The 25358-nt window shown below is 40.4% G+C and overlaps 1 protein-coding gene across 1 annotated transcript in view; it reads right to left on the reverse strand.

Annotated features, from left to right (window-relative positions):
• Nucleotides 1-1099: 1099 nt before the first annotated feature.
• The window catches only part of Rab8b (RAB8B, member RAS oncogene family), a 62057-nt gene continuing 37798 nt past the window's right edge, over nt 1100-25358 (reverse strand). The window contains exons 2-8 of the mRNA XM_069995217.1: nt 16871-16931; nt 13312-13372; nt 11136-11213; nt 9611-9700; nt 8369-8434; nt 5859-5909; nt 1100-5344 (exon numbers count right to left, since the gene is read on the reverse strand). Of these exons, the coding sequence (XP_069851318.1) occupies nt 5252-5344; nt 5859-5909; nt 8369-8434; nt 9611-9700; nt 11136-11213; nt 13312-13372; nt 16871-16931 (500 nt within the window). The 3' untranslated portion in view covers nt 1100-5251. The remainder of the gene's footprint in view (nt 5345-5858; nt 5910-8368; nt 8435-9610; nt 9701-11135; nt 11214-13311; nt 13373-16870; nt 16932-25358) is intronic.

Here is a 25358-nt window from a genome sequence, read left to right on the forward strand (position 1 = left end):
GGGAACATAAGAGCTGGGGATGTGGCTCGTGAGGGAGAGCGCCTGCCTCACAAACTCAAAACTCCAGTACTGATCCCCCAATTCCTGCTTGTTTTCTAAAACTCTAATACCATTACACCATGGCTTTGGATCTGGGCCTTTCTCTTGACATACACTCACATGGAGAGCTAACTGATCATATTCAGGCTTTCCTCTGACTTCTAGGAGGCTCTGAGCTAAATTTAACACTCAAGAATAGCAACTATTCTAGCTTTTTTTAAACTGCGGTTATTTCCATGACTTAGAGATAGGGCTTCTTCCATTATTATTATTTTTTTTTTTTTGGCCAGTCTTGGGGCTTGAACTCAGGGCCTGGGTTGTTCCTTAGCTCTTTTGGAGAGAGTTCTATCACTTTAGCCACAGCGCCACTTCTGGGTTGTTTTTGTTTTGTTTTGTTGTTTTGTTTTTTTAGTTTACTGGAGATAAGAGTCGCTGGCTTCCAACCACAATCCTCAGATCTCAGCCTCCTGAGTAGCTAGGATTACAGGTGTGAGCCACTGGCACCCGGCTCACTATTTTAATGACTTGTCATACCCGTTTCAATTTGGACCTTGATTAAAGCTCTCTCAAGGACGTCAGAAGCAAGCAAGGAAAAGCTAGTTATGGTAGTGAATGCCTGTAATCCCATTACTGAAGTGGCTGAGGCAGGAGGATTGTGATTTTGTGACTTTGAGGCCATTCTGGGCATGGCGCTCTGACCTTTTGTTTTTTCACTCTAGGCTGGAGCTTCCTATTGAGCCACTGTTTCCCTTGAGTCTTTTGCTCATTAATTGTGGAGATAAGAGTGCTGGCTTTGAACCATGATCTTCAGATCTCAGCCTCAGATCTCTAGCCTATAATCAGCTAGGATTATAGGTGTGGGCCACTAATGCTCAGCTTTCAGTGCATTGTAAACTACATCCAAGTGAGGGACATGGCTACTTTTCCCAAGTCCTTAAACACCTACCAGTGAGATATAGAATTGGCTAATGTATCACCAACTCTACCACGGTTTGATCTGTTTCCTCTCCAGATTTGCAGAGACAGTTTTAAATGTTCAATACACTTGTGAGAAGCCATAAACATTTTCATTATGTAGTTTTTATTTTAGATGAACATTATTATATATAAAAAAGTTCACCTGGAATAAAATCTATTTTTAAAAAATAAAACACAGCATCAGTTATCAGTACACAGTTAATGGATTGGCTTAAATAAGGTTAACTTTGACAGGTCCAAGTCATCTACAAGAGTGTTACACAGTAAGCCAATGGAGAAAAGAAAAAAGAAAAGTTTAAACAGACACAGTATGGAAAAAGTAGATAATTCCTGTAAAGGGAATGGGTTTAGTCAAATAGTTTATGGTATTTTGCATTAAAGGAACTGAAGTATCAGTTTCAAACAAAATTCATCCCTAAGGCCCTATGAACAAGTGATAGTTAATTCAACTTATATATGTATTTTAAAGCTGAGCAATGACATAGGAAGTTCTATTAGTTCTTGGCAACAAGATTTGTTACCTATGGCACACATTTCAAGAAATGAAAGAAAATCTGAAAATATCCCTAAGTGCAAAGTTTCCATTTCTGTACTTTTCAGTTGTTTGGTTTTTTTTTATATATATAGTGAACATGACATTCTAAAGAAAGGACTGCTTCTAATTTTTCTAGAATTTGACATTTTAGTAGCATATTCTGTCCTTCTAGGGTCCCCCTCCATCAAGGAATTTCATTCTTGGATATTTCTTTGTCCCCAGATGTAACAAGGAAAAAAAAAAGAATGTCTTTTCTGTTTTTTTTTTCTATTATTTTGTTTTTTTTAAAGTTTTTAAACAAGTTGATTGCACAAAGGAGTGCTTGAAATTTGAGATAAGTAAACCAATGTAATGAGATGTAGTTTTAAAGTTTTTAAGTTTGGAAGTTCATCTTTAAAAACAAAGAACTAAATTTACAAAGGGATTTAAATCACAAAAACAGATCTGTTTAAATGTATCCCTCACTGATTACAAGAAAAGTTTTATAAGCTTTAGTACCTATAAAATGCAGTCATAATCTCTTATTTAGAAAGTTTTTCAAAAATGTATCTATTGCACACCTAAATTTGTTAATGGAGATGGGTAATAATGCATATATTTATGTTATAGAATATGACATGTATAGTTTATTCTAAACTAAGATTTCACCTACCTTTCCCAAGGATGCCTTGAGTTCAAGTGAAGAAAAAAACAACACATAGAGTCTAAAGTTCACTGGATACTTACAGGCTGGCTCACTGTTTTTCTACCAGGTCTTAGATACTAGTTAGCTAAATGAGGTATAATTTAAAAAATAGTCCTTCAAAGTAGAGAGTATGGTCCTCTGAAAATTTATAACAAAGACTACATAAAATGTTCTTGGAAACAGTAAGAATCCTGTGGCACCTCTTAATGGATGCACAGGTGGATTACTTAATCATAGTCTGTCTGAAGTAAAATACATCTAAAATCAGTTCCCAGCAAAACAACGTACAATCAATTGATTTACACACTACTTTAGTTACAGCATGTCTGGGCTGTCTGACATCCCCAGACTCTATTTGAAAAGGTCTAGTTTAGTTCAATCAGTGTCAATATGAGCACATTGATAATGAAGTACAGCAACTGAGTCACTAATCCTGCTGATCTATGTACCTTTACCCATGAAATCACAAAATGTCTACAAAAAAAAGCTTCCCAGTTTTTTTTTTTTTCTGTTTCAGCAGGGAACAGACAAAATGATCTGTTACAAAGTTCATCTACGAGTAGAAAAAAAAATGCACTCTATGTACATTATTACTCAAAGTGGAATATTTATTGGGTCATTTCACCATGCAGAAAGTAAATTTCCTATGTTCTTAGCTCAAATTATGTACAATTTAGCAAAGCTAAATGTAAGAAAATAGCAAAGACAATTTATTTCTGTACAACAGAGCATACACTCCCAGTTTGCTGCTACTTCAAAGAGCATGTTTTAGACTCATCTAACTTTTCACAGGCTCTTTCAAAGGGAAGTTCACGGAGACTAGTTAGTAAGCCATAAAACAAAAGAAAAGCAAAGAAATGAAACAAAAGCAAAGCATTCTGCTGAGAAAGAAAAAGTGAACCACAGAATATGTCAGTTTTGGTTTGCAGACAAGCCCTGAGATAGAAACCAAAGTGTTAAGACACCAAAATAGTCAGAGGTAAAAATACTAAGAGTTACATTCATAATGGTGTCTTAGCACACACACCTTTTGCCAAGTATTTCATTATCATCCAGAAAGCCTAACTGCTTGTTTTTTTTTTCTCCAGTAAATTAGTGAATACAAGCCTTTTTTTTTCTTTTTTCAAAGAAATTACTTTGTCTTTTTCAAAAATGTATCTAACTTGAAGATGGTCAACTGACAACCAGCTTTCAATAACAGATCTACAATTAATATTGGGACAGCAACAGGTTAGCTTTAAGCCCACAGGTAAGCATTAAAAAATAAAAAAAAATAAAAAAAACAAGGAGACTGAATTATGTCCAAAGTAAGTTCAGCATACCTACCAAAAAGAGTGCAGCCCCTGAACTGAGTCTTCAGATAAGGATCAAAGGCTGACTGGTCCAAGCACTGAAACACAATGTCTTAATGTGAAGCAGAATTCTCTGTGAGAGTAGTCAGTCCATTTCTACTTCCATCGCTAGGCTAGGAGCCTCCATGGTGACTATCAAGGAGACAGATGACTAATAGAATTAATTTCCTTAGTCATCAGCCTGCATTGTGACACCAAAGGCTTAGAGGGCCATTAGAAGCAGAATTTGGCACGTGAGTTAACACTAAATACTCTTCTCTCGTGTGATGGTTTTATTTACAGAAGGAGTAGTAGTACAGTGTTTCACAACTAAGCTTTTTGCTAGCTTTGGCTCTGAATGACTGAACCAAGTCCTTGTCACAATGAACCCAGCAGATGGGAGTCTACACATCCAACCACAGCTGCTGACATCTTGATCGTTTTTTTTTTTTTTTTTTTTGCTAATGAAAAGGCAAAGGTTCCCTAGGGGATATGCTAGGGGCTAGGGCTAATCTTATCGTTGTAAAAACACCACAACAGAACCCCCCCTCCCCAAAAAATCATTATTTTCACTATTACTAAGAGCTATTCTTAAACATATATCAACAAGTTCATCTCTCTTGAAGGCAGGCATACTTCCTGCAATCTAAACCTAAGTTTTCTTAACACTCACAGACAGGGATAGTGGTAGACGTGGGTGTTACAAACTAAGGGGTGATACTAAGGAAAAATAAATTATATTTTTGAACCACATTTAGAACCACATTTAGAAGCTGATGTAAAACCCTAAATGATGTACTTCTCCTCCCCCTAGGTAAAATTTTATCTCTAGAAGTTCACAAACAGAAATAGACAACCACGTTTGAATATGTAATTAGCTTTAGAGAATTAAGTAATTATGGAACTCAAATAAGGGAAATAATAGAAAATATAAACCTCAGGGAAAGTGAGATATGAGTGACTTCCAAATGCAACTGCATAGATTAGGCAGAGATAATCAATCAGAAAGTGATTCATTCAGCTATTTAGATGCTGGCCAAAAGATCAGCAGTAAAGAAAAGCTGTTCCCAACTCAAAGCAACAAAGTTGCTATGGCCAGATGGACATTGTTATGGATTTTTAAAATAAAATTTATAAGAATTTAGTGATTCTTAAATTCACAAATCAAAGCCCTTCAATAAATGATACCAGTGCAGTAACATTTGGCCCTGTGATCCAAACTCATTTTAGTATACCCACCTCTGCTTATTATTCTGTTGTCTTTTAAGTATCCCCATACAAATTTGTACAAATTTGTGTTGAAGTCTGACACACAGAAGTGTGCCAGGATGAGAGTGAGATTGTACCATAATGGGGAAAGGCTAACACTGAGGTGCAGAGTTAAAAACAACAACAAAAAAAAAGGCAGGTAAGCAGCGTCTGCAATAGGCAATAAAACAAAGGGAAACCAGTTAGGTCCTGGGATGTCTCCACATCATTGCTTCCGGCCTTGGAAAGAGGAGCCTGGCCTTTTGCTTGCAAGCAAGGCTTGAATCCACTTGGCGATCTGTCCGGAGAGGGAAGTTCCGTGATGCTCTCAGAAACAGCCGGGCGGGGTGGCTCTGCGGCTGGGTGACCTGTGCTTTCAGAAAAGCAGGAAAGGGCCCTTCGGTGCGCTGCAGTCTCTCAGAAAGGAAGAGTTCATCAGAGCAGCGAACAGCGGAACAAACTGGTCTTCTTGGACCGGTTTTCTGTGATTTTCACTGGCCCGCCTGCCCCTGATGAGTTGCTGTCATTCTAGAAAACAAGACAAGACTTATCAAGGAAGGAAGGGAAACTCATGGTTTTACCCCCATTATTGAAAAAAGTAAAAACCACTTGCTATATGAATTGTGTAGGAGAAAGAAAGGCCTCAGACTTGCTTGGTAGGCACTCTACCACTTGAGCCATGCCCAAGCTCCCTTTTTTGCTTTGTTAATATTTTAGAGTCTCATTTTTTTCCCTTACCAGTCCTGAGGCTTGAAATCAGGGTCTGTGTACTGTCCTTTAGCTTTTTTGCTCAAAGCTAGTACTCTACCACTTAAACCATAGCTCCACTTCTAGTTTTTAGTGGTTAATTGGGGGGAAAATGCCATGGATTTTTCTGCCCAGGCTGGCCTACAACCACAATCCTCGGATCTTAGCCTCTTGAGTTGCTAGTATTACAGGCATGAGCCACTGACACCCAGCTGAGAAGCTTAATATTATAATCATGCCTATCCTTATTAGAAAAAACTATATCATGGAAATAAATGTTGTAAGTGATACAAACCATTTTTCTGTTGAGTTTTGTCATTATATCTCGTGCAAGTGTAAAAAATGCCTAAGATAAAACAGAAAATGAATTATTACATATTTATGGTATATTTCAAAACAGAAATATGGTACTTTGGTACTTTGCATTATTTAACCATAATCATCTTACTTTAAAGATTTTTTTGGGGGGGGGACCCTAGGGCCTGGATGCTATCCATGAGCTTTTGCTCTACCCTAAGTGCTCTACCACATGTAAAGCCACAGTACCACCATCCAATTTTCTGGTGGTTAACTGGAGATAAAAGACTCATAGACTTTCTTGCCCAGACTGGCTTTGAATCGGGATCCTCAGATCTCAGCCTCCTGAATAGCTAGGATTACAGGTGTGTCTACTTTAGAGTTAACTGAAAAAAAAGAACATAATTATAATTGTAGTATACACATTAAATGTGGCCTATTTTTTTCAATTACTAACATTTTCTAATGCTATCAGAGTGTCATTCACGCATCTTTTGGTGATTGAACTCAGGGCCTTGTAACTGATAGGCACGTGCTCCATCAATGAGCCATACCTCCAGTCCTTTTGCCTTGGCCTCTGCCTGGACATTGTCCATCTATTTTATGCTTCATAGCTAGCATTTGCTGTCATAGCTAGCATTACAGGCACATGCCCAGATTCTTCAGTTGAGATAAGAGTCTTGAAATCTTCTGCCTAGATTTCTCATTTAGTGAGGACTACAGGCATGAGCCACAGGTGCCCAAATTCCTCCACCAAATACTATAATGAAGCATCTACCACCAGTATGACATGTTGAGTTTTAAGAACAGGGCAGAGCCTCTCTAAGCCAACCCTTCTTCCTCAGAGGAGGGCATAGTACCTGACAGAAGATGCTAAAATATCTGTTTGTTTAATAAGTGAATGAATAACAGCATAAAATCTAGCACTACAAAAATCTCAATCTTTTATTTCTTATCTCTTCAGAGGTCAGACCTAAGCATGTACAATCTTACACATGTTAATACTCCAAAATCCCCAGTTCCTGAGTTTGGTTAAATACCTTCCCATGGAAATCAGTTCAAATGGACAAAGGGCTCCTAGTAACATTGGTGACAATTTATCCATAAATATCTCTTGACCCAGAACAGTATTTTTTAAATCTATCATTGAAACTTTCACTCTGTTTGTAGTGAGCTGAGATCTCAACACTCGCTGTTCTAGACCATTCCTGAGCCCCACAGCTGTGCGGTCCTTGAAATAAAACTCATCTCCGATAAGTTATAGGTTTCCAAGTAACCCCATCCTAGTTTCTGTGAAGCTAACCTCACCAGTGTAAAGCTCTGCAGAAACTACTAGATTCTACCGGTCACTTGACCTGAGTACTCAGCTCAAGGAACGCCACAGCCCGATGCCACAGCTGTGCTGTGGAAACTGAGCCAGGGGACAGAGCTGCCTGTGCGGAAGTGACTTGTCCCACCAACCAAGCCAACAAGAGGCTCCTCTCATTCTGGTAAAGGGAGACTCTTTTTGTACAAAAGGAAGCATGTTCCTGTTTATATATGCTTGTATAAATAAATCAAGGACCACTTCCTGTTTCCCAACAGCCCTTAGACAACCTGAAAAATGAATGTTATTTAAAACAAACAAAAACAACATCAATTCTAATCATTTCCCACTGGCCAGTAAGGTGATTTTAGCCTCATATTAGATGGACAGTACGTAACCTAAGAAATCAGCTGTAAGCATTTCTTGAACGAGTTATGTGTTAACATATATTACATTTATTATTTTTAGGATGAGGTTAAGCATTTTGGGGGGGGAGAAGAGGAGGGGGGTCAGTACTAGGGATTGAACTCAGTGCCACTGTGCTCTCACTTTGCTTTTTTATTCAAGTTCCACTTCTGGCTTTTGCTGGTTAGTTGAAGGTAAGAGTCTCAGAGACTGTTCTGCCTGGACTGGCTTCAAACTACAATCCTGAGTATCTAGGATTACAGAGGTGAGCCACTAGCACCAGGTTTAGGTTTAAAAAAAAAAATTAAAAAGTATCACCAACAATTCTGCCCTTGGTGAAAGATGAAACTGTTCTTGAAGATTTTTAGATGATCCAGTTTTCTTTTTCTGATAAACACTACTAAATGCCATAGTGTTACAATGTATCGTTCATAATACACAAAGGCAACCTGCTTGATAAGCTAACAGTTTGATTCTCTCTTGAGAGTATACAGGGTGCTAGAGGATGACAGGAATGATGACAAATGATCCAAGGACCACTACTAGTCCAGCTAGTCTGATTTCTAGCTTCCCAAAGGGTGCACTGATTGGAAACTCAGCTTCTATGTCTAGCTTGGCGCATCTGAACTGAGCCTTGGGGAGGCCAGAGTCCATGGGAAAGGCCAAGGCACAAGTACACATGAAGCATCCATCTCTCTGGGTCCACAACAGATTTTCACTAGGTCGGAGTACTAGGAAGCCCCCTATGCAGTGGTGTCCCTGCCTACCAAGTCACTTCACACATTCCCTCTTCTTACCTCTTCTACATTTGTACTGGATTTTGCACTTGTCTCCAAGAATTTAATCCCATAGTCAATTGCTAACTGAAAGGCAAACAGAAACATTAAATTTAGCCAGCCTTGGTTTGCACAAACAAAGCACTTGTGTTTTTAAAGCATTTCAGAGCCTCCCATAGTAGTGTCTAGATCAGGACTCCTGAGGTACTCCAATTGCTTTCTTCTACCACATTTGAAATTCAATAGTTTAATCTAAAAATGGCTTCCCCTTTACATACTTGTTAGTACTTTAGTACTTCCTTTTGCCCTAATAAACATATAAGAAAAATCAAGAGATAGATGCCCATTCCTCCATTAACTTGAGATTCATTCATCCTTTTTATCTGCTCCCAATGTACAATTCTCCAACAGCTCTTATGCTGACAGTTAATTATTTCTGAGTGAATTGGTCCATAATAAAGCAAAAACACTGAAGCACCCACTGCTTTCATTTCTATTGGTGGAGACAAATTTGAAGTTTTCTATCTTTCCATCTGTGCTCAAAGTTCCTGAGATTAAGTGAATGTTTTTAAGTCAAAGATTATAATTAGAACAAAAAATACATTTTGCATGTACCACTGGGGGGGGGGGGAAGGGGAACACCAAAGTAAAATTCCAAGAAAATTTTGTTTAAAAAAATGAAGCCTCTAAGTCAATTTGGAAAATGCCACAGAAGTATATATCTATATCTATATCTATATCTATATATATAAATAGATTTGCTTCATGGGACATAGTTTGAGATAAGTCTATAAATGATCAATTGTAAGCGTTTATCCCAATCACCAGTAGTAAAATATTCCTAGGGAAAAAATTAATTGGAAAATGATTATTTGAAACTTCACTTTTACTTATTACCTTCTTTCAAAGGATTAATCATTTTACTTTCAAACCTGAGCTTTTCATACAGCTCTACAAGAATCAGCCTTAATGAACTCTTAGGCCAAAGAAACCTTAAAAAGGACCAATTTGTGTCTCCCCAAAAACATTCTTAGCAAATTCCTTAGCGGTGAGTCATGCCTACAGAGTATCTGGGACTGGCTCCTGAATACTAATCACACATACACCCCCCATTCAAGCATGGCTGACCTCTGGGTTGCTGACACCCGACTGTACAGGATTAGAAACATGGCTAGTTTAAAAAACTTAAACCCAGAAACAATAGCAGCAAAAATGATTGCTTAATGTGAGTAGATTGCAACCTTCATCTACTGGGCAAGTTACCTTTTCCCCTCTTTCTTTGGACACTTGTCTTTTGTCATTCATATCACATTTATTACCCAGGATCATCCTTTCCACATCTGAAGAGGCATGCTGCATGGAGGAGAGAGAAAACAGTGCACTTAACAGCCTGAGAAAAATCACAGCGACTCAATAGAAAAGCCTAACCTGTCAGAAACACATCACTGCATTTAGTGATGAGACAATCTTTCATTCCACACAAGGCCCAATTCAGAGCCAAGTTTACAATAGAGAAATGGAGCCTTTATTGAGCCTATGCTAACTTACCCAACAACTCATAATCATTCTCTCTTCTTTTACATATTAAAAAAAAAGAAATAAAAGGAAAAAAAGAAAGTTAGCAAAACTTCAAAATCAGCAAAACTTTCCCATTTGGCTTAGAGACATAAAAACAGTACTGAGTGGCCCAGTGGAGAAAGCAATCTGGATTCAGAACTATTTAAAACACAAGTTCACTGGGCTAATATCCATGTGAACAAAGTTATTAGAGGGTCAGATTTCTTTCTGAAATGTCAAAGTAAGTGTGTGTGTGTGTGTGTGTGTGTGTGTGTGTGTGTGTGTGTGTGTGTGTGTGTGTGTGTGTGTGTGTGTGTGTGTGTGTGTGTGTGTGTGTGTGTGTGTGTGTGTGTGTGTGTGTGTGTGTGTGTGTGTGTGTGTGTGTGTGTGTGTGTCATGGGGCTTGAACTCTGGACCTGGGCACTGTCCCTGAGCTCTTCAGCTCAAGGCTAGCACTCTACTACTTGAGCCACAGCACCACTTCCTGTTTTCTGGTGGTTATGTGGAGATAAAAGTCTCACGGAGTTTTCTGCCTGGGCTTGCTCAGATCTTAGCCTCCTGAGTAGCTGGGATTACAGGCATGAGCCACTGACTCCTGGCTTTCAAAGATATTTTGAAGAAAACTTAGGGTCAATCATTCTGAAATTCTGCCATGTATGTGTGTGTTGAACTCAGGTCCAGGCAGGGGCACTGTCCCTTAGCTTTTATTGCTCAAGGCTGGCACATGACCACTTGCACCACAGCAACACATCTGGCTTTTTGCTGCTTAATTACAGTTAAAAGTCTCCAGGACTTTTCTACCTGGGCTGACTTCAAACAGAGATCCTCAGATCTCAGCCTACTGAGTAGCTAAGAATACAGGTATGAACTATTAATGCCCAACTACAGCCCAATTTCAACTATGTAAGATGGCTAACCCTTTAGCAGGACAGAAAGTTGCAGAAGCAGACATATTTCTGACAGCCAAACAGTATAATTTAATAGACAGAATCTGGGATGCAGATTTCTTCATTCTGGAACCTTTATTTAAAGCTGCATCAACACTGGCAAGTCACTTCTTTCTGACTTGAGCCTCCTCATAGATAAAATGGGGACTCGGATCAAATTATTTCCAATACCTGGCCCAAGTGTAAAATTCCCCAGTGTCCACAGTCCAAACCAACAGCAAGACAGATCCAGCCAACTCTTTCCTTTCATGGCCACTCCTCCAACTCTCTCCTTGAATACATACCTCTTCAATGTTTCTGATCCAATTCTTAATATTGTCAAAGGACTTCTCATTTGTGATGTCGTACACCAGCATAATTCCCTACAAGAGGAAACAATGGACTTCATGTAAGGACATTATACATCAAAAGTGATAGTCTATAAATGCCATGCACTCTTCCCTCCAGAACCCTTTGGTTAGCCCTTTTTGTCTTGAAAAAAGATTCGAAATAAATTTGAAAAACACAGACAAGCAAAATAAAGCCTTTCACTGTCTTGCCACTAAATAAGTAAAAAGTCTGTTAGCATCCTCTCTGTTAACCTTTAACGGACTGGTCATGGTGGTAAAGATAATATGTCCTTCTCTACCCGATCTCACAGATTACAGTTATACCCACTGCGGCTATGGACCAGTTTAAGCTAAAGCACAGATAACACCGAGGGGAGGAGGTATCACTTAAACTGCGCACTTCTCTCCAAGCAGAAACTGTCTCAGTTCGTACTCCTCTACCAAGATTTCTACATTTCTCCCTCCTTCCTTCCTCCTTTCCCTTTCATCCTCTCTCCCTTTCCCTTATTTTTCTTCTTCTTTCTTTCCCTTCCATTCCCTTCCTTTTCTTTTGGAGACAGGATCTTGCTGTGTAGCCCAGACTGGTATCAAACTCATTATCATTCCTGGGTCAGCCTCCTGAAAACTGAGATTATAGGTGTGTACCACCATGCCTACCTAGTATACCTTCACTGAGATCGAGGCTACACTACATGCTCTCTCTCTTTTTCTCTCTCTCTCCCTCTCTTTCTCTCTCTCTCTCACACACACACAGACACACACAGAGACACTCACAATTATATATATTTATATATGCTGATCAAAATGTCACCATTTATCTAAAATCACAGAAACTGAAATATGCATTTGGTGATGGGTTTAAAGGTGGTATTGCCATGTTTTCAAAAACCTCAGATCTGATATATCTAAAAGGTTCATCTTCCAAATGTTTCAACTAACACCTGCATGTTCGCTATTTCATAAATTACACCCTAAGCCCTCATTTTGGTACTATGTGCAAAGTCTACACAACTGTTCATCCATTCAACAAGTAAGCTGAGGAAAGATAAGGCAGTAGATATATGAAAAAACAGATAGTCCTCAGTCTAAATAAAATAACACATCTCAACAGCCTTTTTTTGTTTTGTTTTTTTGTGGGTTTTTTTTTTTTTTTTTTTTTGGTCTGTCATGGGGTTTGAACTCTAGGCCTGGGCTCTGTCCCTGAGCTCTTCAGCTCAAGGTTAGCATTCTACCACTTGAGTCACAAAGTGGTAGAGTGTTAGCCGTGAGCTCAGGGACGGAGTCCAGGCCCTGAGTTCAAGCCAGATGACTGACCAAAAACAACAACAACAAAAAAAAAAAAAGTTGAAAGTGGAGATGTAGCTCAAATGGTAAGATGAAGTGAGATTGGGAGGCCCTGAGTTCAAGCCTCAACAATGGCAAAAAAAAAGAAAAAGAAGAGTGAGAATTCTAGAACATCTAAAAGTTAATTGCTGGGGGGAAAAGTGGGAGAAAATGAGGAAGAGAGTAACACTGTTCAAAAATAAATGTACTCAGGCTGGGAAGGTGGCTTGGTGGTAGAGCGCTTGCCTAGCATGTGTGAAGCCCTGGGTTCCATTCCTCAGCACCACATAAACAGAAAAAGTCAGAAGTGGTGCAGTGGGTCAAGTTGCTAGTCTTGAACCAAAGAAGCTCAGGGACAGTGCCTAAGCTCTGAGTTCAAGCCCCAAGACTGGCAAAAAAAAGGAAGAAAGAAAGAATTCAAAGAAAGAAAGGAAGGAAGAAAGGAAGGAAGGAAGGAAGGAAGGAAGGAAGGAAGGAAGGAAGGAAGGAAGGAAGGAAAGAAGGAAAGAGAAATGTACTTATTACCTTACTTATGTAACTGTAACCCCACTGTACATCACCTATACAATAAAGCTTAAATTTAAATTTTAAAAAAGTTAATTGCCTGCTTATTTACAGGCAAGACCAATGGCAAGACACAGCTTCTAAAAATAAAACATAATCCAAGAGCCCTTTTAAAAGCTCTTGTTCTTACACTGAAAACTTGCATTTCCCCCCCACTATACAAGACTCCAGCTTGGTCCTATGATCTGGTTAATAAGTATTCATGTTTGACTTCCACCTGGAGAGTTCCAAAACCCACACTCACCATGGCTCCTCTATAGTATGCCGTCGTGATTGTTCGGAATCTTTCCTGACCTGCTGTGTCCCTAAAATTTGAAACAAAGGAGAGAACAGTTTGAAAATCATCACCGGCATCAGTAAGGAGAGGTCCAAGCTGTAGGAGAGAAAATTCTAGTCTGCTCCTGGCATAGCAGAGCAGGGGAATTTAGAGGAGACTCAGAGGATGCTCATTGTTCCTCCTGAGCTGGAGGTGGTGGTGGCCACAGGAGCCTGTCAGATGCTCACAATCACTTAGTGACAAACTTGGACCTTGATGACAAAAAGCAACACAAGTCCTGTGAGGAGGTGGCTTGTGGGAGGGACTCTCAGAGGTAGACATAGTCCTTTCTCTAAGTGCTTTATGATTAAAGAAGTCATTTTGCCTTCTTGACTGAGTGTGGGATTACTGTACCAAGCAAACAATGGAGCCAGACTTGCTGTGCTCATTGTAGCCAGCAGAACACAGTGGAGGAATCCATCTCCTCTACAATGCTTTCAACCAGCGAAGCCAGCCCCCCCTCCCCCATTACATGAGGGCATGGGGGTCAGTCTATCACTATCCATGATTCCAAAGACTTTTAAATAGGAATACCTCAAAATTAAACCATTTTTTCATATGTTCATGCCTCTTTGTAGTTGGTGGTGTACCATTAAAATATATTCTGGGGGTATGGCTTAGAAAATTCTTCCTTCCTTCCTTCCTTCCTTCCTTCCTTCTTTCCTTCCTTCCTACCTTCCTTCCTTCCTTCTTTCCTTCCTTCTTTCTTTCTTTCCTTCCTTCCTTCCTTCCTTCCTTCCTTCCTTCCTTCCTTCCTTCCTTCCTTCCTTTCTCTCTCTCTCTCTTTCTTTCTCTTTCTCTCTCTCATTTACATATATGTGTTTTCTTTTTCTCTTTCTGCACTCCTCAAAATACAAAAGTTTCTAATTATATTTATAGCAGCAATTCTACAAAGGAAGACAAATTTTCTTGATACTTGGGGAAATCAGTATATTCAAGTTTACTAGTGTCAGCCAGAACTAATTTACACGCTATGCTACTAAGACAAACTAAATTGTGCGATTTAATTGCCGAGGAGAAAGAGACATTTGTGGAAATTGGTTAGAAATCTAATATATACAGAACCATTACAGGATGAGGACCTAAGGGAAACAGAGTTGATTAAAAGCAATCAACACCTTAACAATGCTGTCCCCACAAAACCCTTTCACATTGTGTCTACCACAGCTAAGTGACAGGTGATCATATTACTACCTACCATCCTCATTCTGCAAAGCAGAAAACAGGCACAGGAGAGATGTGGTCCCAGCTCTGTCCCTGACCAGTTCATAGCCTTAAAAGAAACTTGAGAACCCCAGATCTTAGCTTTTCAACACAAGGCCAAGCCTTACCCCAAAGCCTTATCTTGTCCTTCACACTGATCAGCAGTTAAGATATTGGCGGTTCTTGTTTTGTGCTTAGCAAACTAATCATGGGAAAAGCAGAGGCCAAAACACCTCCAAGCAGGTTAATCGTGTTTTCTTGATTCAAGTACATTGCTCATTTAGAATCCAGCTTTGCAGTGAGGATGAAGAAGAAACCTTTGGATGCTATATGAAGGTTGTGAGAAGTAAACAGAGGCTATTTTACTTCTCAGAGTAATGATAGGGCCATGATGTTTGGGATACTGCATTAGTCCGTTGGACAGTATGATGATGAAACATTGGAGGCAGGCTACTTTATAAAGAAAACAGGCTTTTTCAGCTCACAGTTCTAGAGGCTCAAGGGCATGGCACTGGCATCAGTTCAGTTCTAGTGAGAACCCTCCGGCTGCATCACATCATGGCGGCTGGCAGTGGTGGGAATGGGTGCGAGCGGAAGGGCTCACATTGAAGACAGGAAGCCAAAGAGTGACCCAGGGGTCAGGCTCAAGATTTTGTAAGAACTCATTCTTGTGAGAACTCACTGCAGGAGACCAGTGATCTCTTCCTAGGATAGCTCTCCCCCATGACCTAAGGTCCTCCCACTAGGCTCCACCTCTTAAAGATTCCATAACATCTCTCAATGCTACCCTGGGGAACAAGCTTCCTATACATAGATCCTGGACAGATTGCATCTGCCATGTTCGTTCTAAAGCTGGTCAGCACCAGGCTTCAAAACTACACGTTAATGCTATGGCCAGGACTGTGTGGCACAGTCAGATTTCCTCCTTGCTTTCCCCTTAAACATCATTTTCATTTCCAATCTCTTACCAAACGCCAGGAGTTGAAGAGGGCAGCCTGCAGGATCCCTCACATGTTTTCTAATGAAACCACTGGGAATATTAGGTTAGGCTAACACAGGAAGAAAGCTGACTCGAAGTTCTAGGAAATCTGGGTGGTGGTCTCAGCCCAAGCACATTCCCTCAAGGAACTTAACTACTCTTAAGTTCTATTTCCCTCCTCACAAAGGAAGAACAGGAGGATTATAACCCTAGCTATTTTGGAGGCTGAAATCTGAGGATCAAAGTTTGAGCTCAGCCGAGGCAGGAAAGTCCAGGAAAGTCCATGAGACTCTTATCTTCAATTAACGACCAAAAAGCCTGAAGTAGATCTATGACTCAAGTGGCAGATCACCAGCCTTGAGCAAAAAAGCTAAGGGACAGCACCCAGGCCCTGAGTTCAAGATCCAGGACTGGCACCAAAAAAGTGTTGTGCTAAGAAAAAAATAAAAATAAAACTTGTGTTTTTGAATACAGAGTAGCTCCAATTAAGACAAGGCCTGACTTTTCTTTTTTTTTCTTTCTTTTATTGCCCAGTTCAATAGTCCTCATTCTTTTACTTAATGAGAAGACATATGCAAATAAATTACTCAATATCAGAGCTAGAGGGGAAGTCCAAGGTTTTCAATAGAATTAATCTACAAGGAAATTTAAAAAAAAAAAAAAAAAAAAAACAGAATGAGAGCAACCAGAGATCTGCTTGGGAGATCCCGGTGTCAAAGGATTGCTTCCTAGGATGGCATTGCTGGAAGGTGGTAGAAACTTTTAAAAAGGAGGGCCCAGTAGAGGACCTGGGAGCATGCTCTTGCAGGGGATTGTGGTACCCTGGCCCCTTCCCCCGGCCCCTTCCTACCTCTCTCCTGCTTCCTGACTCAGGAGATGAGCAGTTTTCTCAGCCTCATGCTCCCTGCATTACCATTCACAGGCCTATACCAACAGGCCCACCTAATCTTGGATTGGATGACCCAAAACTATGAGTCTACCAAACCTTTTCTCTCCATAAGTTAATGATCTCATGAGCTGCAACAAGTACCAATGAAGATGTTTCTTCCTATGTAAAATTAAGAGCTATGGATGGGTCTGAATGGGTTGCCAGATCTCTTCTGGCTCCAAGGCTTATTGAGCGTTTGCCACCTGTTCATTCGTGAGAGATACCGTTGAAGGATGCTCAGACTTACCTAAGTTCTGGGAAGGAAAAGATGCTTTAGCTATCACAGAATGTCTCTAACCTTACCACAGGTTCACATTCAAATTCCCACTCTCTATTCTCAACTCAAGGAGAAGCTCTGTGTGTTTTATTTTACTTACCAGATCTGAAGCTTGATTTTCTTTCCATCGAGTTCTATCGTTCGGATTTTAAAGTCAATTCCTGCCAGAAAGAAAAGAAAAGGGGGGGGGGGGAGGAGAGATAGGCTAAGTTTCTTCAAATTGAATCCAAGTCTTAGTAGGAAGAGAACAAAGCTTGCTATTGAAAACAAGCTCTCCAACGCACTGGAAAATGTGAGGCTAGGGAGGGTGTGAATGGTACACTTCCTCTGCAAGCAGACCCAAGAAAGGAATGCTAATGACCGGGCGAAGAATTCCCACACGGTAAATGCCATGTATTACAGGCCTCATTATGCTGGCACAAATGGACCCCCCCCCCCCCCATCCTGCAAAGTTACATAATTTGGAAGGCTCCAGAGCACACCATATTTGCTACTTCCTGAAATACATATGAACAATACTCCCCAGCCACCGCCCCCCATCCAAAGGCCACAGGCCTTTTGCCAAACATCTTCCTCCATCTTTTTCCATTTGTTTTCTCAGAACGTGTCTGCGGGATTGCAGGGGAGGAAAAGCCTGTGTTTTATACACGTAGCAAGTCTTTGATATACATTTTAATAAATGTATATTAATTCCTGCAGTTGCTGCCAGGAACCAAAATGTTAGAATGGCTTTTAGCCGTGGCTACACTTCAGAATTAAAGATGTTTAAAAAACAAAACAAAAACTATCTCATGACTAGGTCTACTTCCTCCCCCAAATTCTGAGTACCTGACTTAACTGGCCAAGGGCAGGATCTATCACTCGCAATTATTCAACCAGGTGGCTACACTTCAGGCCTATAATCCTAGCTACTCAGAAGGCTGAGATCTGAGAATCACAGTTCAAAGCCAGCCAGAGCAGGAAATCTGTGAGATTCTTATATCCATTTAACAATCACAAAGCAGGAAATGGAGCTGTGGCTTAAGTGGGAAAGTACTACCCTTAAGCAAAAAAGCTAAGGGATAGCACCCAGACCCTAAGTTCAAGCCCTAGTTAGAGCACCAAAAAACAAAACAAAACAAAAAAACCCGCTGAAATGACCTCTCTTCCTACTCTGGCTTTATTGGCACAGTAACTCCAGTGCTTTCTGAGACTTCACCTGCCAACCTGCCTTCAACAAAGCAGTTTTGAGCTTTCCTAAGCCTGACTCTCATTCAAAACACTGCAGAAACTTGCTACTGAACCTAGTCTTTTGTTCTTTGGGTTTTCTTGTTCTGGTGAGAGGTATTACCTTTCTGTTATCTGTGGAACTTCTACAAGATGGTGACACTTGAGCGTCTTTTCACTATTCAGGAGTGTTCAGTGGTTTTAAAGATGTGAACAAAATTCTTAGGCTTTTGTTTATGCTGTTGTCAAGAGGATAAGGCAAATACTGTAGATACACAGGGGGGAAATGCAAGAAGGCACCATTCGCTAAAAGGATATTAATATCTTATTAATATTATTGAACAGCACTGAACTGGGAAGACAAGAGCTACAATGTATCACTACACTTGCAGGCAGGTTGCTTAACCACTATCAACTGCTGTATCCTCCACCATTAAAGAGGCTGAGAGGATCTAAGCAGATATGCTATATATTGTGCCGGGTGGTGGTGTCTCAAACTTGTAGTCCTAGCTACTCAGGAAGCTGACATCTGAGGATCGAGGTTCGAAGCCAGCCCAGGCAGGAAAGGCCATGAGACTCTTATCTCCAATTAACTACCAGAAAACCAGAAGTACTAGCCTTGAGAAAAAGAGCTCAGGGACAGCACCCAGGCCCTGAGTTCAAACCCCATGACCAACAAAAACAAAAACAAACAAAACATATATACTGTGTGTGAACAAGATCTAGGAATAGTAATTTCATAGAAACCGAAGAGATCAGGTATTCTGATTCTATTATTATGTGTGGTTCCTTCCTAGGACACTGCCAACCTTTCTCCCATGTAGTTCTGTAAGAATAACTTCAATTCCTGTTGCAAACAGTGCACTGTTTAAGAAGACGAAGCTGAGCACTGGTGGCTCACAACTGTAATCCTAGCTACTCAGGAAGCTCAGATGTGAGGAACTCAGTTTGAAACCAGCCTGGGTCAGACCAAGTCCACAAGACTCTAACCATCAAAAAGCTAGAACTGCCAGGCACTGGTGGCTCATGCCTGTAATCCTAGCTACACAGGAAGCTGAGCTCTGAGGATCACAGTTCAAAGCCAGCCATGGTAGCAATGTCTGTGAGACTCTTAGCTCCAATTCATTACACCCAAAAGCCAGCAGTAGAGCTGTAGCTCAAGTGGTAAAGTTCTAACATTGAGCATGAGGCTCAGGGACAGAGCCCAGACCCTGAGTTCAAGCCCCAGGACTGGCACAAGAAAAAAGGCTTGAAGTGGGGGTGTGGTTCAAGTGGTAGAGCACCAGCCTTGAGTGAAAGAGCTGAGCGTACTTGGGGACCTAAGCGCAAGCCCCAGTATCAGCAGAAAGAAGAAAAAGGAATGGGGAAGGAAGAGAGAGAAGAGGGAGAAGGAGAAGGGGAGGAGAAAGAGGAGGAGGAATATCCAATTCCTCTAGCCTGGCGATTTCAAGCTTTTCTAGACACTGTACCCTCAGCTCCTCTACAACTTCAGCTCTGTGTCTCATGTGGCCCCACACATCCCTTCTCTTTCGAGTGACCAGATCACGTTGAAGCCTTCTTTACCTCCCCTTACATAGCTAGCTCTCTCCCTTTTCCTCAATCCCATCGGCTGTGCCTAGGACTACAAGGTCTGGCTCTGCACATCAATGTAAGCCTGTGAGCTCTGTGAACTTGCCACTTCCACACCAAGCCAAGGTCCATCCTCTTGGACACGGAAACATGTATACAGCACACTCTAAATTCAAAGTCAAGTACTCTTAGATGTCTAGGAAAAGGTTACTACAAAGTGGAGAAATTCTACAAAACAACAAAATTCGGTTTTCTTAATGGGCTCAAGTGGCAATAGTTATGTTGATGAGAAATCTTATTCCTAGAAGAAAATGGAGATACGGGCATAATTAGCTTGACAATTACATTCGTAGGAATATGCAATAGATTGACATTTACTCTTGCATGTATTCTGGGGTGAAAAGAATAATTACTTGAGAATTACATCAATTAGGGTGCTTTCAACAGCTAAGAACAGAAACCTCAAAGCAAACTAGTTTAAGGTAATTTCTTGACCCAAGAAACCCAGTGGTGACTTGGGGTTTAGGAGTGGCTGGGTAATGGCTCTGGCTCAATTCTCTGCACCTCCCTTGTCTCGGCCCTTCTGGGAGGATCAGTTTCATCCTCTGACTGATAGCAGGTCCAGACCACAACAGCAATACTATTGAGAAAAGATGGTCTTCCTGTGTCTAACAGTGACACTGCCTTTCCCCCAAAGCCTCTGACTGTTCCTTCAAGTGTTAGGTAGACCCATGGGAATATAACATGCTGGTGGCCAAAGGCCAAATTCCTGAATCTATTATCACCAAGGGGGGATTATCTCCATTTTCATTTGTAATTGAAGTCCACAATTACATACATTCATTGTAACGGATCTTTTTGTTTTTGAGAATTGATTCTTATGCTCATGGTTTGCTCACCACTGCTGTCTTTTCTTTATTACTGGAAGGCTGGAGAGGAAGTATGAAAGAGAGTCACAGAATTATAGACCGGAAGCACGACTTTAGAAGTCCTTCAGTCAAGCCCTGCCTTTGGAGCTAAGAAAATTGATGCCAAGATAGAGTCAGCAATGAACTCAGATTCACAAAGACCAACACAAGAAGGGTTAAACTAAAATGCTGGCACTTAAAAATCTTGCTTTCTCAAGGAGATAGAACCAGGTCTCACGGGGGAAGCCTGTTCTATAAAGGTCAAAGAAAAACTCTGGCAACAACTGAAATGCCCACCAGTGGGAGGGCACCTTGGTATACAAAGAGGGCCACGAGGATCAACATGGCTGAATCCAAGAGAAAAGAACACACTGCAGAAATAACGAGGCAGCCAGGTGCTGGTGGTTCACACCTGAAGTCCTAGCTACTCAGGAGGCTGAGATCTGAGGATCAGGATTAAAACCCAGCCTAGGCAGGAAAGTCTGCTAAACTCTTTCTTTCCAATTAACCACCAAAAAGCCAGAAATGGAGCTGTGGTTAAGTAGTAAAGCGCTAGCAAAAAAGTTCAGTGACAGTGTTCAGGCCCTGAGTTCAAGCCCCAGGACCTGCACAATAATGAGACATCATTTCTGAAAAGTATTTTTTTTAAATGCTGAAACCAAGCTGGGTGCCAATGGCTCATGCCTATAATCCTTGCTACTCAGGAGGCTGAGATTTTAGGATCACTGTTCAAAGCCAGTCAGGGCAAGAAAGTCCATGAAACTTTTTTTTTTTTTTTTTTTTTGCCAGTCATGGGGCCTGAATTCTAGGTCTGGGCGCTGTCCTTCAGCTCTTCAGCTCAAGGCTAGCGCTCTACCACTGGAGCCACAGCGCCACTTCCGGCTTTTTTCTTTTTGCTTATGTGGTGCTGAGGAATTGAACCCAGGGCCTCATGCTTGCAAGACTTGCACTCTACCGCTTAGCTATCTTCCCAGCCCCAAGTACATGAAACTCTTATATCCAATTTCCCAACAAAAAGCAGGAAATGAGTTGTGGTACAGTGGTAAAGTGCCAGCATTGAGAAAAAAAGCCAAAACTACAGTGTGCAACATTTACTAATCTATCCAGTGTAAATAATTAAAATCTATACGTATATCTCCATATAATTGAAGCATACAACATGTATAAAAATGACTATTAACAAGAGTAACTATTACCTCTGGGGAGAAACAGAACTTTCCTGTTAACAGGAGACTTTGATTCTATCTATAATTTGTCATTTCTAACATCAAATGGACATGAGAGTGATGATTTTTTTTTTTTTTTGGTCAGTCATGGGGCTTGAACTCAGGGCCTGGGCACTGTCCCTGAGCTCTTTTGCTCAAGTCTAGTGCTCCACTACTTTGGGAGACAGTACCACTTCCAGTTTTCTAGTGGTTAACTGGAGATAAGAGTCTCACATCTCAGGTTTTCCTGTGTGAGCTGGCTTTGAACCACGATCCTCAGATCTCAGCCTCCTGTGTAGTTAGGATTACAGGAGAATGTTTTCTGTTAACAATACTTTTATGTGCTGGACATTTTTCAAAGCAAGTATTTGTTATATGGATAAGTAGGATATGGAGACACGCATTCACTAACAGTAGTAGAAAAATCCAGGCGAAGTTTAGTCATGGCAAGCACCTTAGAAACTTTAGTATGAGTGCGGAGCAGGTCTTGCTTCAGTGTGGAGCATCTGGGACACCTGTCAACGAGGCACTAGTAAGGGACATGTGACAAGCACTTATCCAGAGGACAGTTTAGATGGCGAGTCCCAGAAACCAGAGGGGCAGTAAGGTGTCTGGAGGACAGAACACAGAAGAAAGGGAATGTTGGGCCTGGCCCAAACCAACAGTGAACAGAACACACAAGGAAAAGAAGCTTGAATGAGCAAGTACTGTGTCACCTTTCATTCCACAGTTGGAAATTTCACATGGACAAGGCACAGATTGACAACACTCAGATATGCTATAGTCAAATTCACATCAGCAGATGTGAATTACATGACTATTTTTCTCCCAAGAGAATGAATGGGGAGGTTGGCCCCGGGTTTGTGAATGGGTGTAGAGATACCATTGCCTGAGTGTGGGAAAGATTTCTTTTCCTGGCCTTGGGAACGCTTTCTCAGGCTGGCCAACTCTCCCGACCTTCAGTCTGAGCTGTGACCTGATGTATTTTGCCCTCTGGGTGCTGCAGCTTAGAACAACACACGAGTTCTTCAGGGTCACTTGGGGAAGCCTGTGACCTGGCCCAGGAAAATCAGTGCTAAAGGACCATCAAGCCACTTTTTGACATCTGATGATCACTGAAGTTCTTCAAAAAGTTCTTTTGGCTGCAGTCACAAAACTATATTAAAAAAAAAAATTCTGATTTCTGGATCATTCCACCTTCCAGTGAATGCCACCAACACATGATTTCAAGGCTAGGTTTATTCAGATCACTGCACATTTTTCCTACATGGATTATCTATCCCCCTCTGACCCACATGAAGTAGCAAGAAGTCAACACTGTGCTTTGACAATTAAAACAAGGAAAGATTTTCTTTGTTTCTAAAGTACACTTGGAAACATCTGTGGTCCCAAGCTATCTGAATGTAGGTTATGTGGTTTGTCTATTTACATTTCTGAGATATTCCAGAAATAGAAAAAGAAGTATCCCAACTATTGAAATGCTTTTAAAGAAATGCTACGTTCACTTCCTTACTCAAGGGTTTTTTGTTTTCTTTTTTCTTTTTTTTGTCCCCCATTTTTGTTTGGTTTTGTTTTTTGAGACAGAGTCTCACTAGGAAAGCCAGGCTGGCCTAGAATTCCCAATTCTCCCCAGCCTCCTGAATGCTGGGGTTATAAAAGGCTTTTGTTATTAACAATGAATACATGGTATAAATTGATACTGTCAGTTTTGAAATTTTCAATGATAACACACTTCGCTTATGTCATGTATGTGTGCTTTTTTTTTTTTTTTTTTGGTCTGTCATGGGGCTTGAACGCTGGGCCTAGGTGCTGTCCCTCAGCTCTTCAGCTCAAGGCTAGTGTTCTACCACTTTGAGCCACAGTGCCACTTCTGGTTTTCTGGTAGTTAATTGCAGATAACAGTCTCACCAACCTTCCTGCCTGGACTGGCTTTAAACTGCAATCCTCAGATCTCAGCCTCCTGAGTAACTAGGATTACAGGTGTAAGCAACCAGTGCCCAGTCTGTGTGTGTGTATATGATTTTAAACATGGAAAATAATTAAATTTTAGAATAGCTGACTTCAGGATAATTTAGTTGAAATCTCTAATTAGAAAAACAGATTATCAAGTAGGAAAAAGTGAGTCATATTCTGAAATTTGAATTTTTCCAAAATAAATAAAAATGTGGAGAAAATATATGAAAGTAGAATTAAAATTAAGAATATTACTTGGTATTTCCTTACATTATTGAAAATAAAAGCATAGCAATATTGTCTTGACAAAAAAAAAAAAGAATATTACGTGGACTGAGAGAGAAGAGCGAGGAGGGTATTATTCTTTTGAAATACGTGTTCTGTCAATGTGAAAGCTAGTTTCTGACTAGTGTTTTCCTATTTAATTTTGTTTATTTATATTAAAAATTATGATCCTGAAGTTTGAGAGGAAAACATCACATGTAATTTTAGATAATCAAATGTAATTTAACAATGGACAGCCAAATCAGTTTCTATGAATTCAGTGAATCCAACAAAGGAAAAGCAGGAATTTGTTGTTGTTTGTCAATCCTAGGGCTTGAACTCAGGCCCTGGGTGCTGTCCCTAATCTTTTTTTGCTCAAGGATAGTGCTCTACCACTTGAACCACAGCTTTACTTCTGAATTTTTGGTGGTTAGTTGAAGATAAGAATCTCATAGATTTTCCTTCTCAAACTCGCTTTGAACTGTGATCATCAGATCTCAGCTCCCTGAGTAGCTAGGATTACAGACATAAGCCATAGGCCCCAGTGAAAAGCAGGGAGTTTTTTTTTAAGGTACAATCACAAATGGTTCCAAACGTAATTTTCCCTTTAAAAAGACATCTGATAGGTGGAGGGTGGTAGGAAAAAAAAATGATCTGATATACTGAGAAGATAAAGTAGAACTTCAGATTTCTTCTCTAACCTATGAATAGGAAGTGGCAAAGAAAAAAAAAACACCTCTATTTATTGCCAAAATTAACAGTGACACACACTGCCACTTCCTGCTGAAAAAGGTGCACAGCTTCCACTGTTGTAGAATTTTCTAGTTGTAATTGGGTTACACTGTCAAATTTAATGACATTCTTCAGGAGAGCCCTTCCTATCCCATAAAGTCTAACCATACAATGTAATGAACTCATAAACTCACAAACTACAAGCACTAGGGGGAAAAATTACTGAATTTTTTTCCTCTGCGCCAGAACACACACAACAGATACAAAAAATACTACAGTTAAGTATAGATTTATCTGTTTGTTTTGGGATGCTGAGGATGAAATCCTGAACCTTGTACATGTTAGGCAAGCACACTGAACCACAGAGTTACATCCTCAGTCCAAGTTTAGTTTAGGTTTAAATAATGTTTATATTTGAGAGTCTCAAAGGTCTGTAACATGTAAGATCAAAATATAATCATCTAATGCCAGGCACTGGTAACTCACACCTGTAATCTTAGCTACACAGAAAGCTGAGATCTGAGGATCATGGTTCAAAGCCAGCCTTGACAGGAAAGCCCATGAGGATTATTATTTCCCATTAACTACCAAAAATCTAGATGTGGTTCACTGTTAAAGCACCAACCTTGAGTGTAAAAGCTAAGGGACAGTGCTCAGGCCCTAAGTTCAAGCCCTAATACTGGTACCAAAAGAAAAAAAAAAATCTAACTCTTCAAATGTTTCTGGGAAATAAAAGACCAAAAAAAAAAAA

The sequence above is a fragment of the Dipodomys merriami genome, unplaced genomic scaffold (genome assembly GCF_024711535.1).
Source record: "Dipodomys merriami isolate MVZ:Mamm:240054 unplaced genomic scaffold, mDipMer1.0.p SCAF_48, whole genome shotgun sequence".
Lineage (NCBI taxonomy): Eukaryota > Metazoa > Chordata > Mammalia > Rodentia > Heteromyidae > Dipodomys > Dipodomys merriami.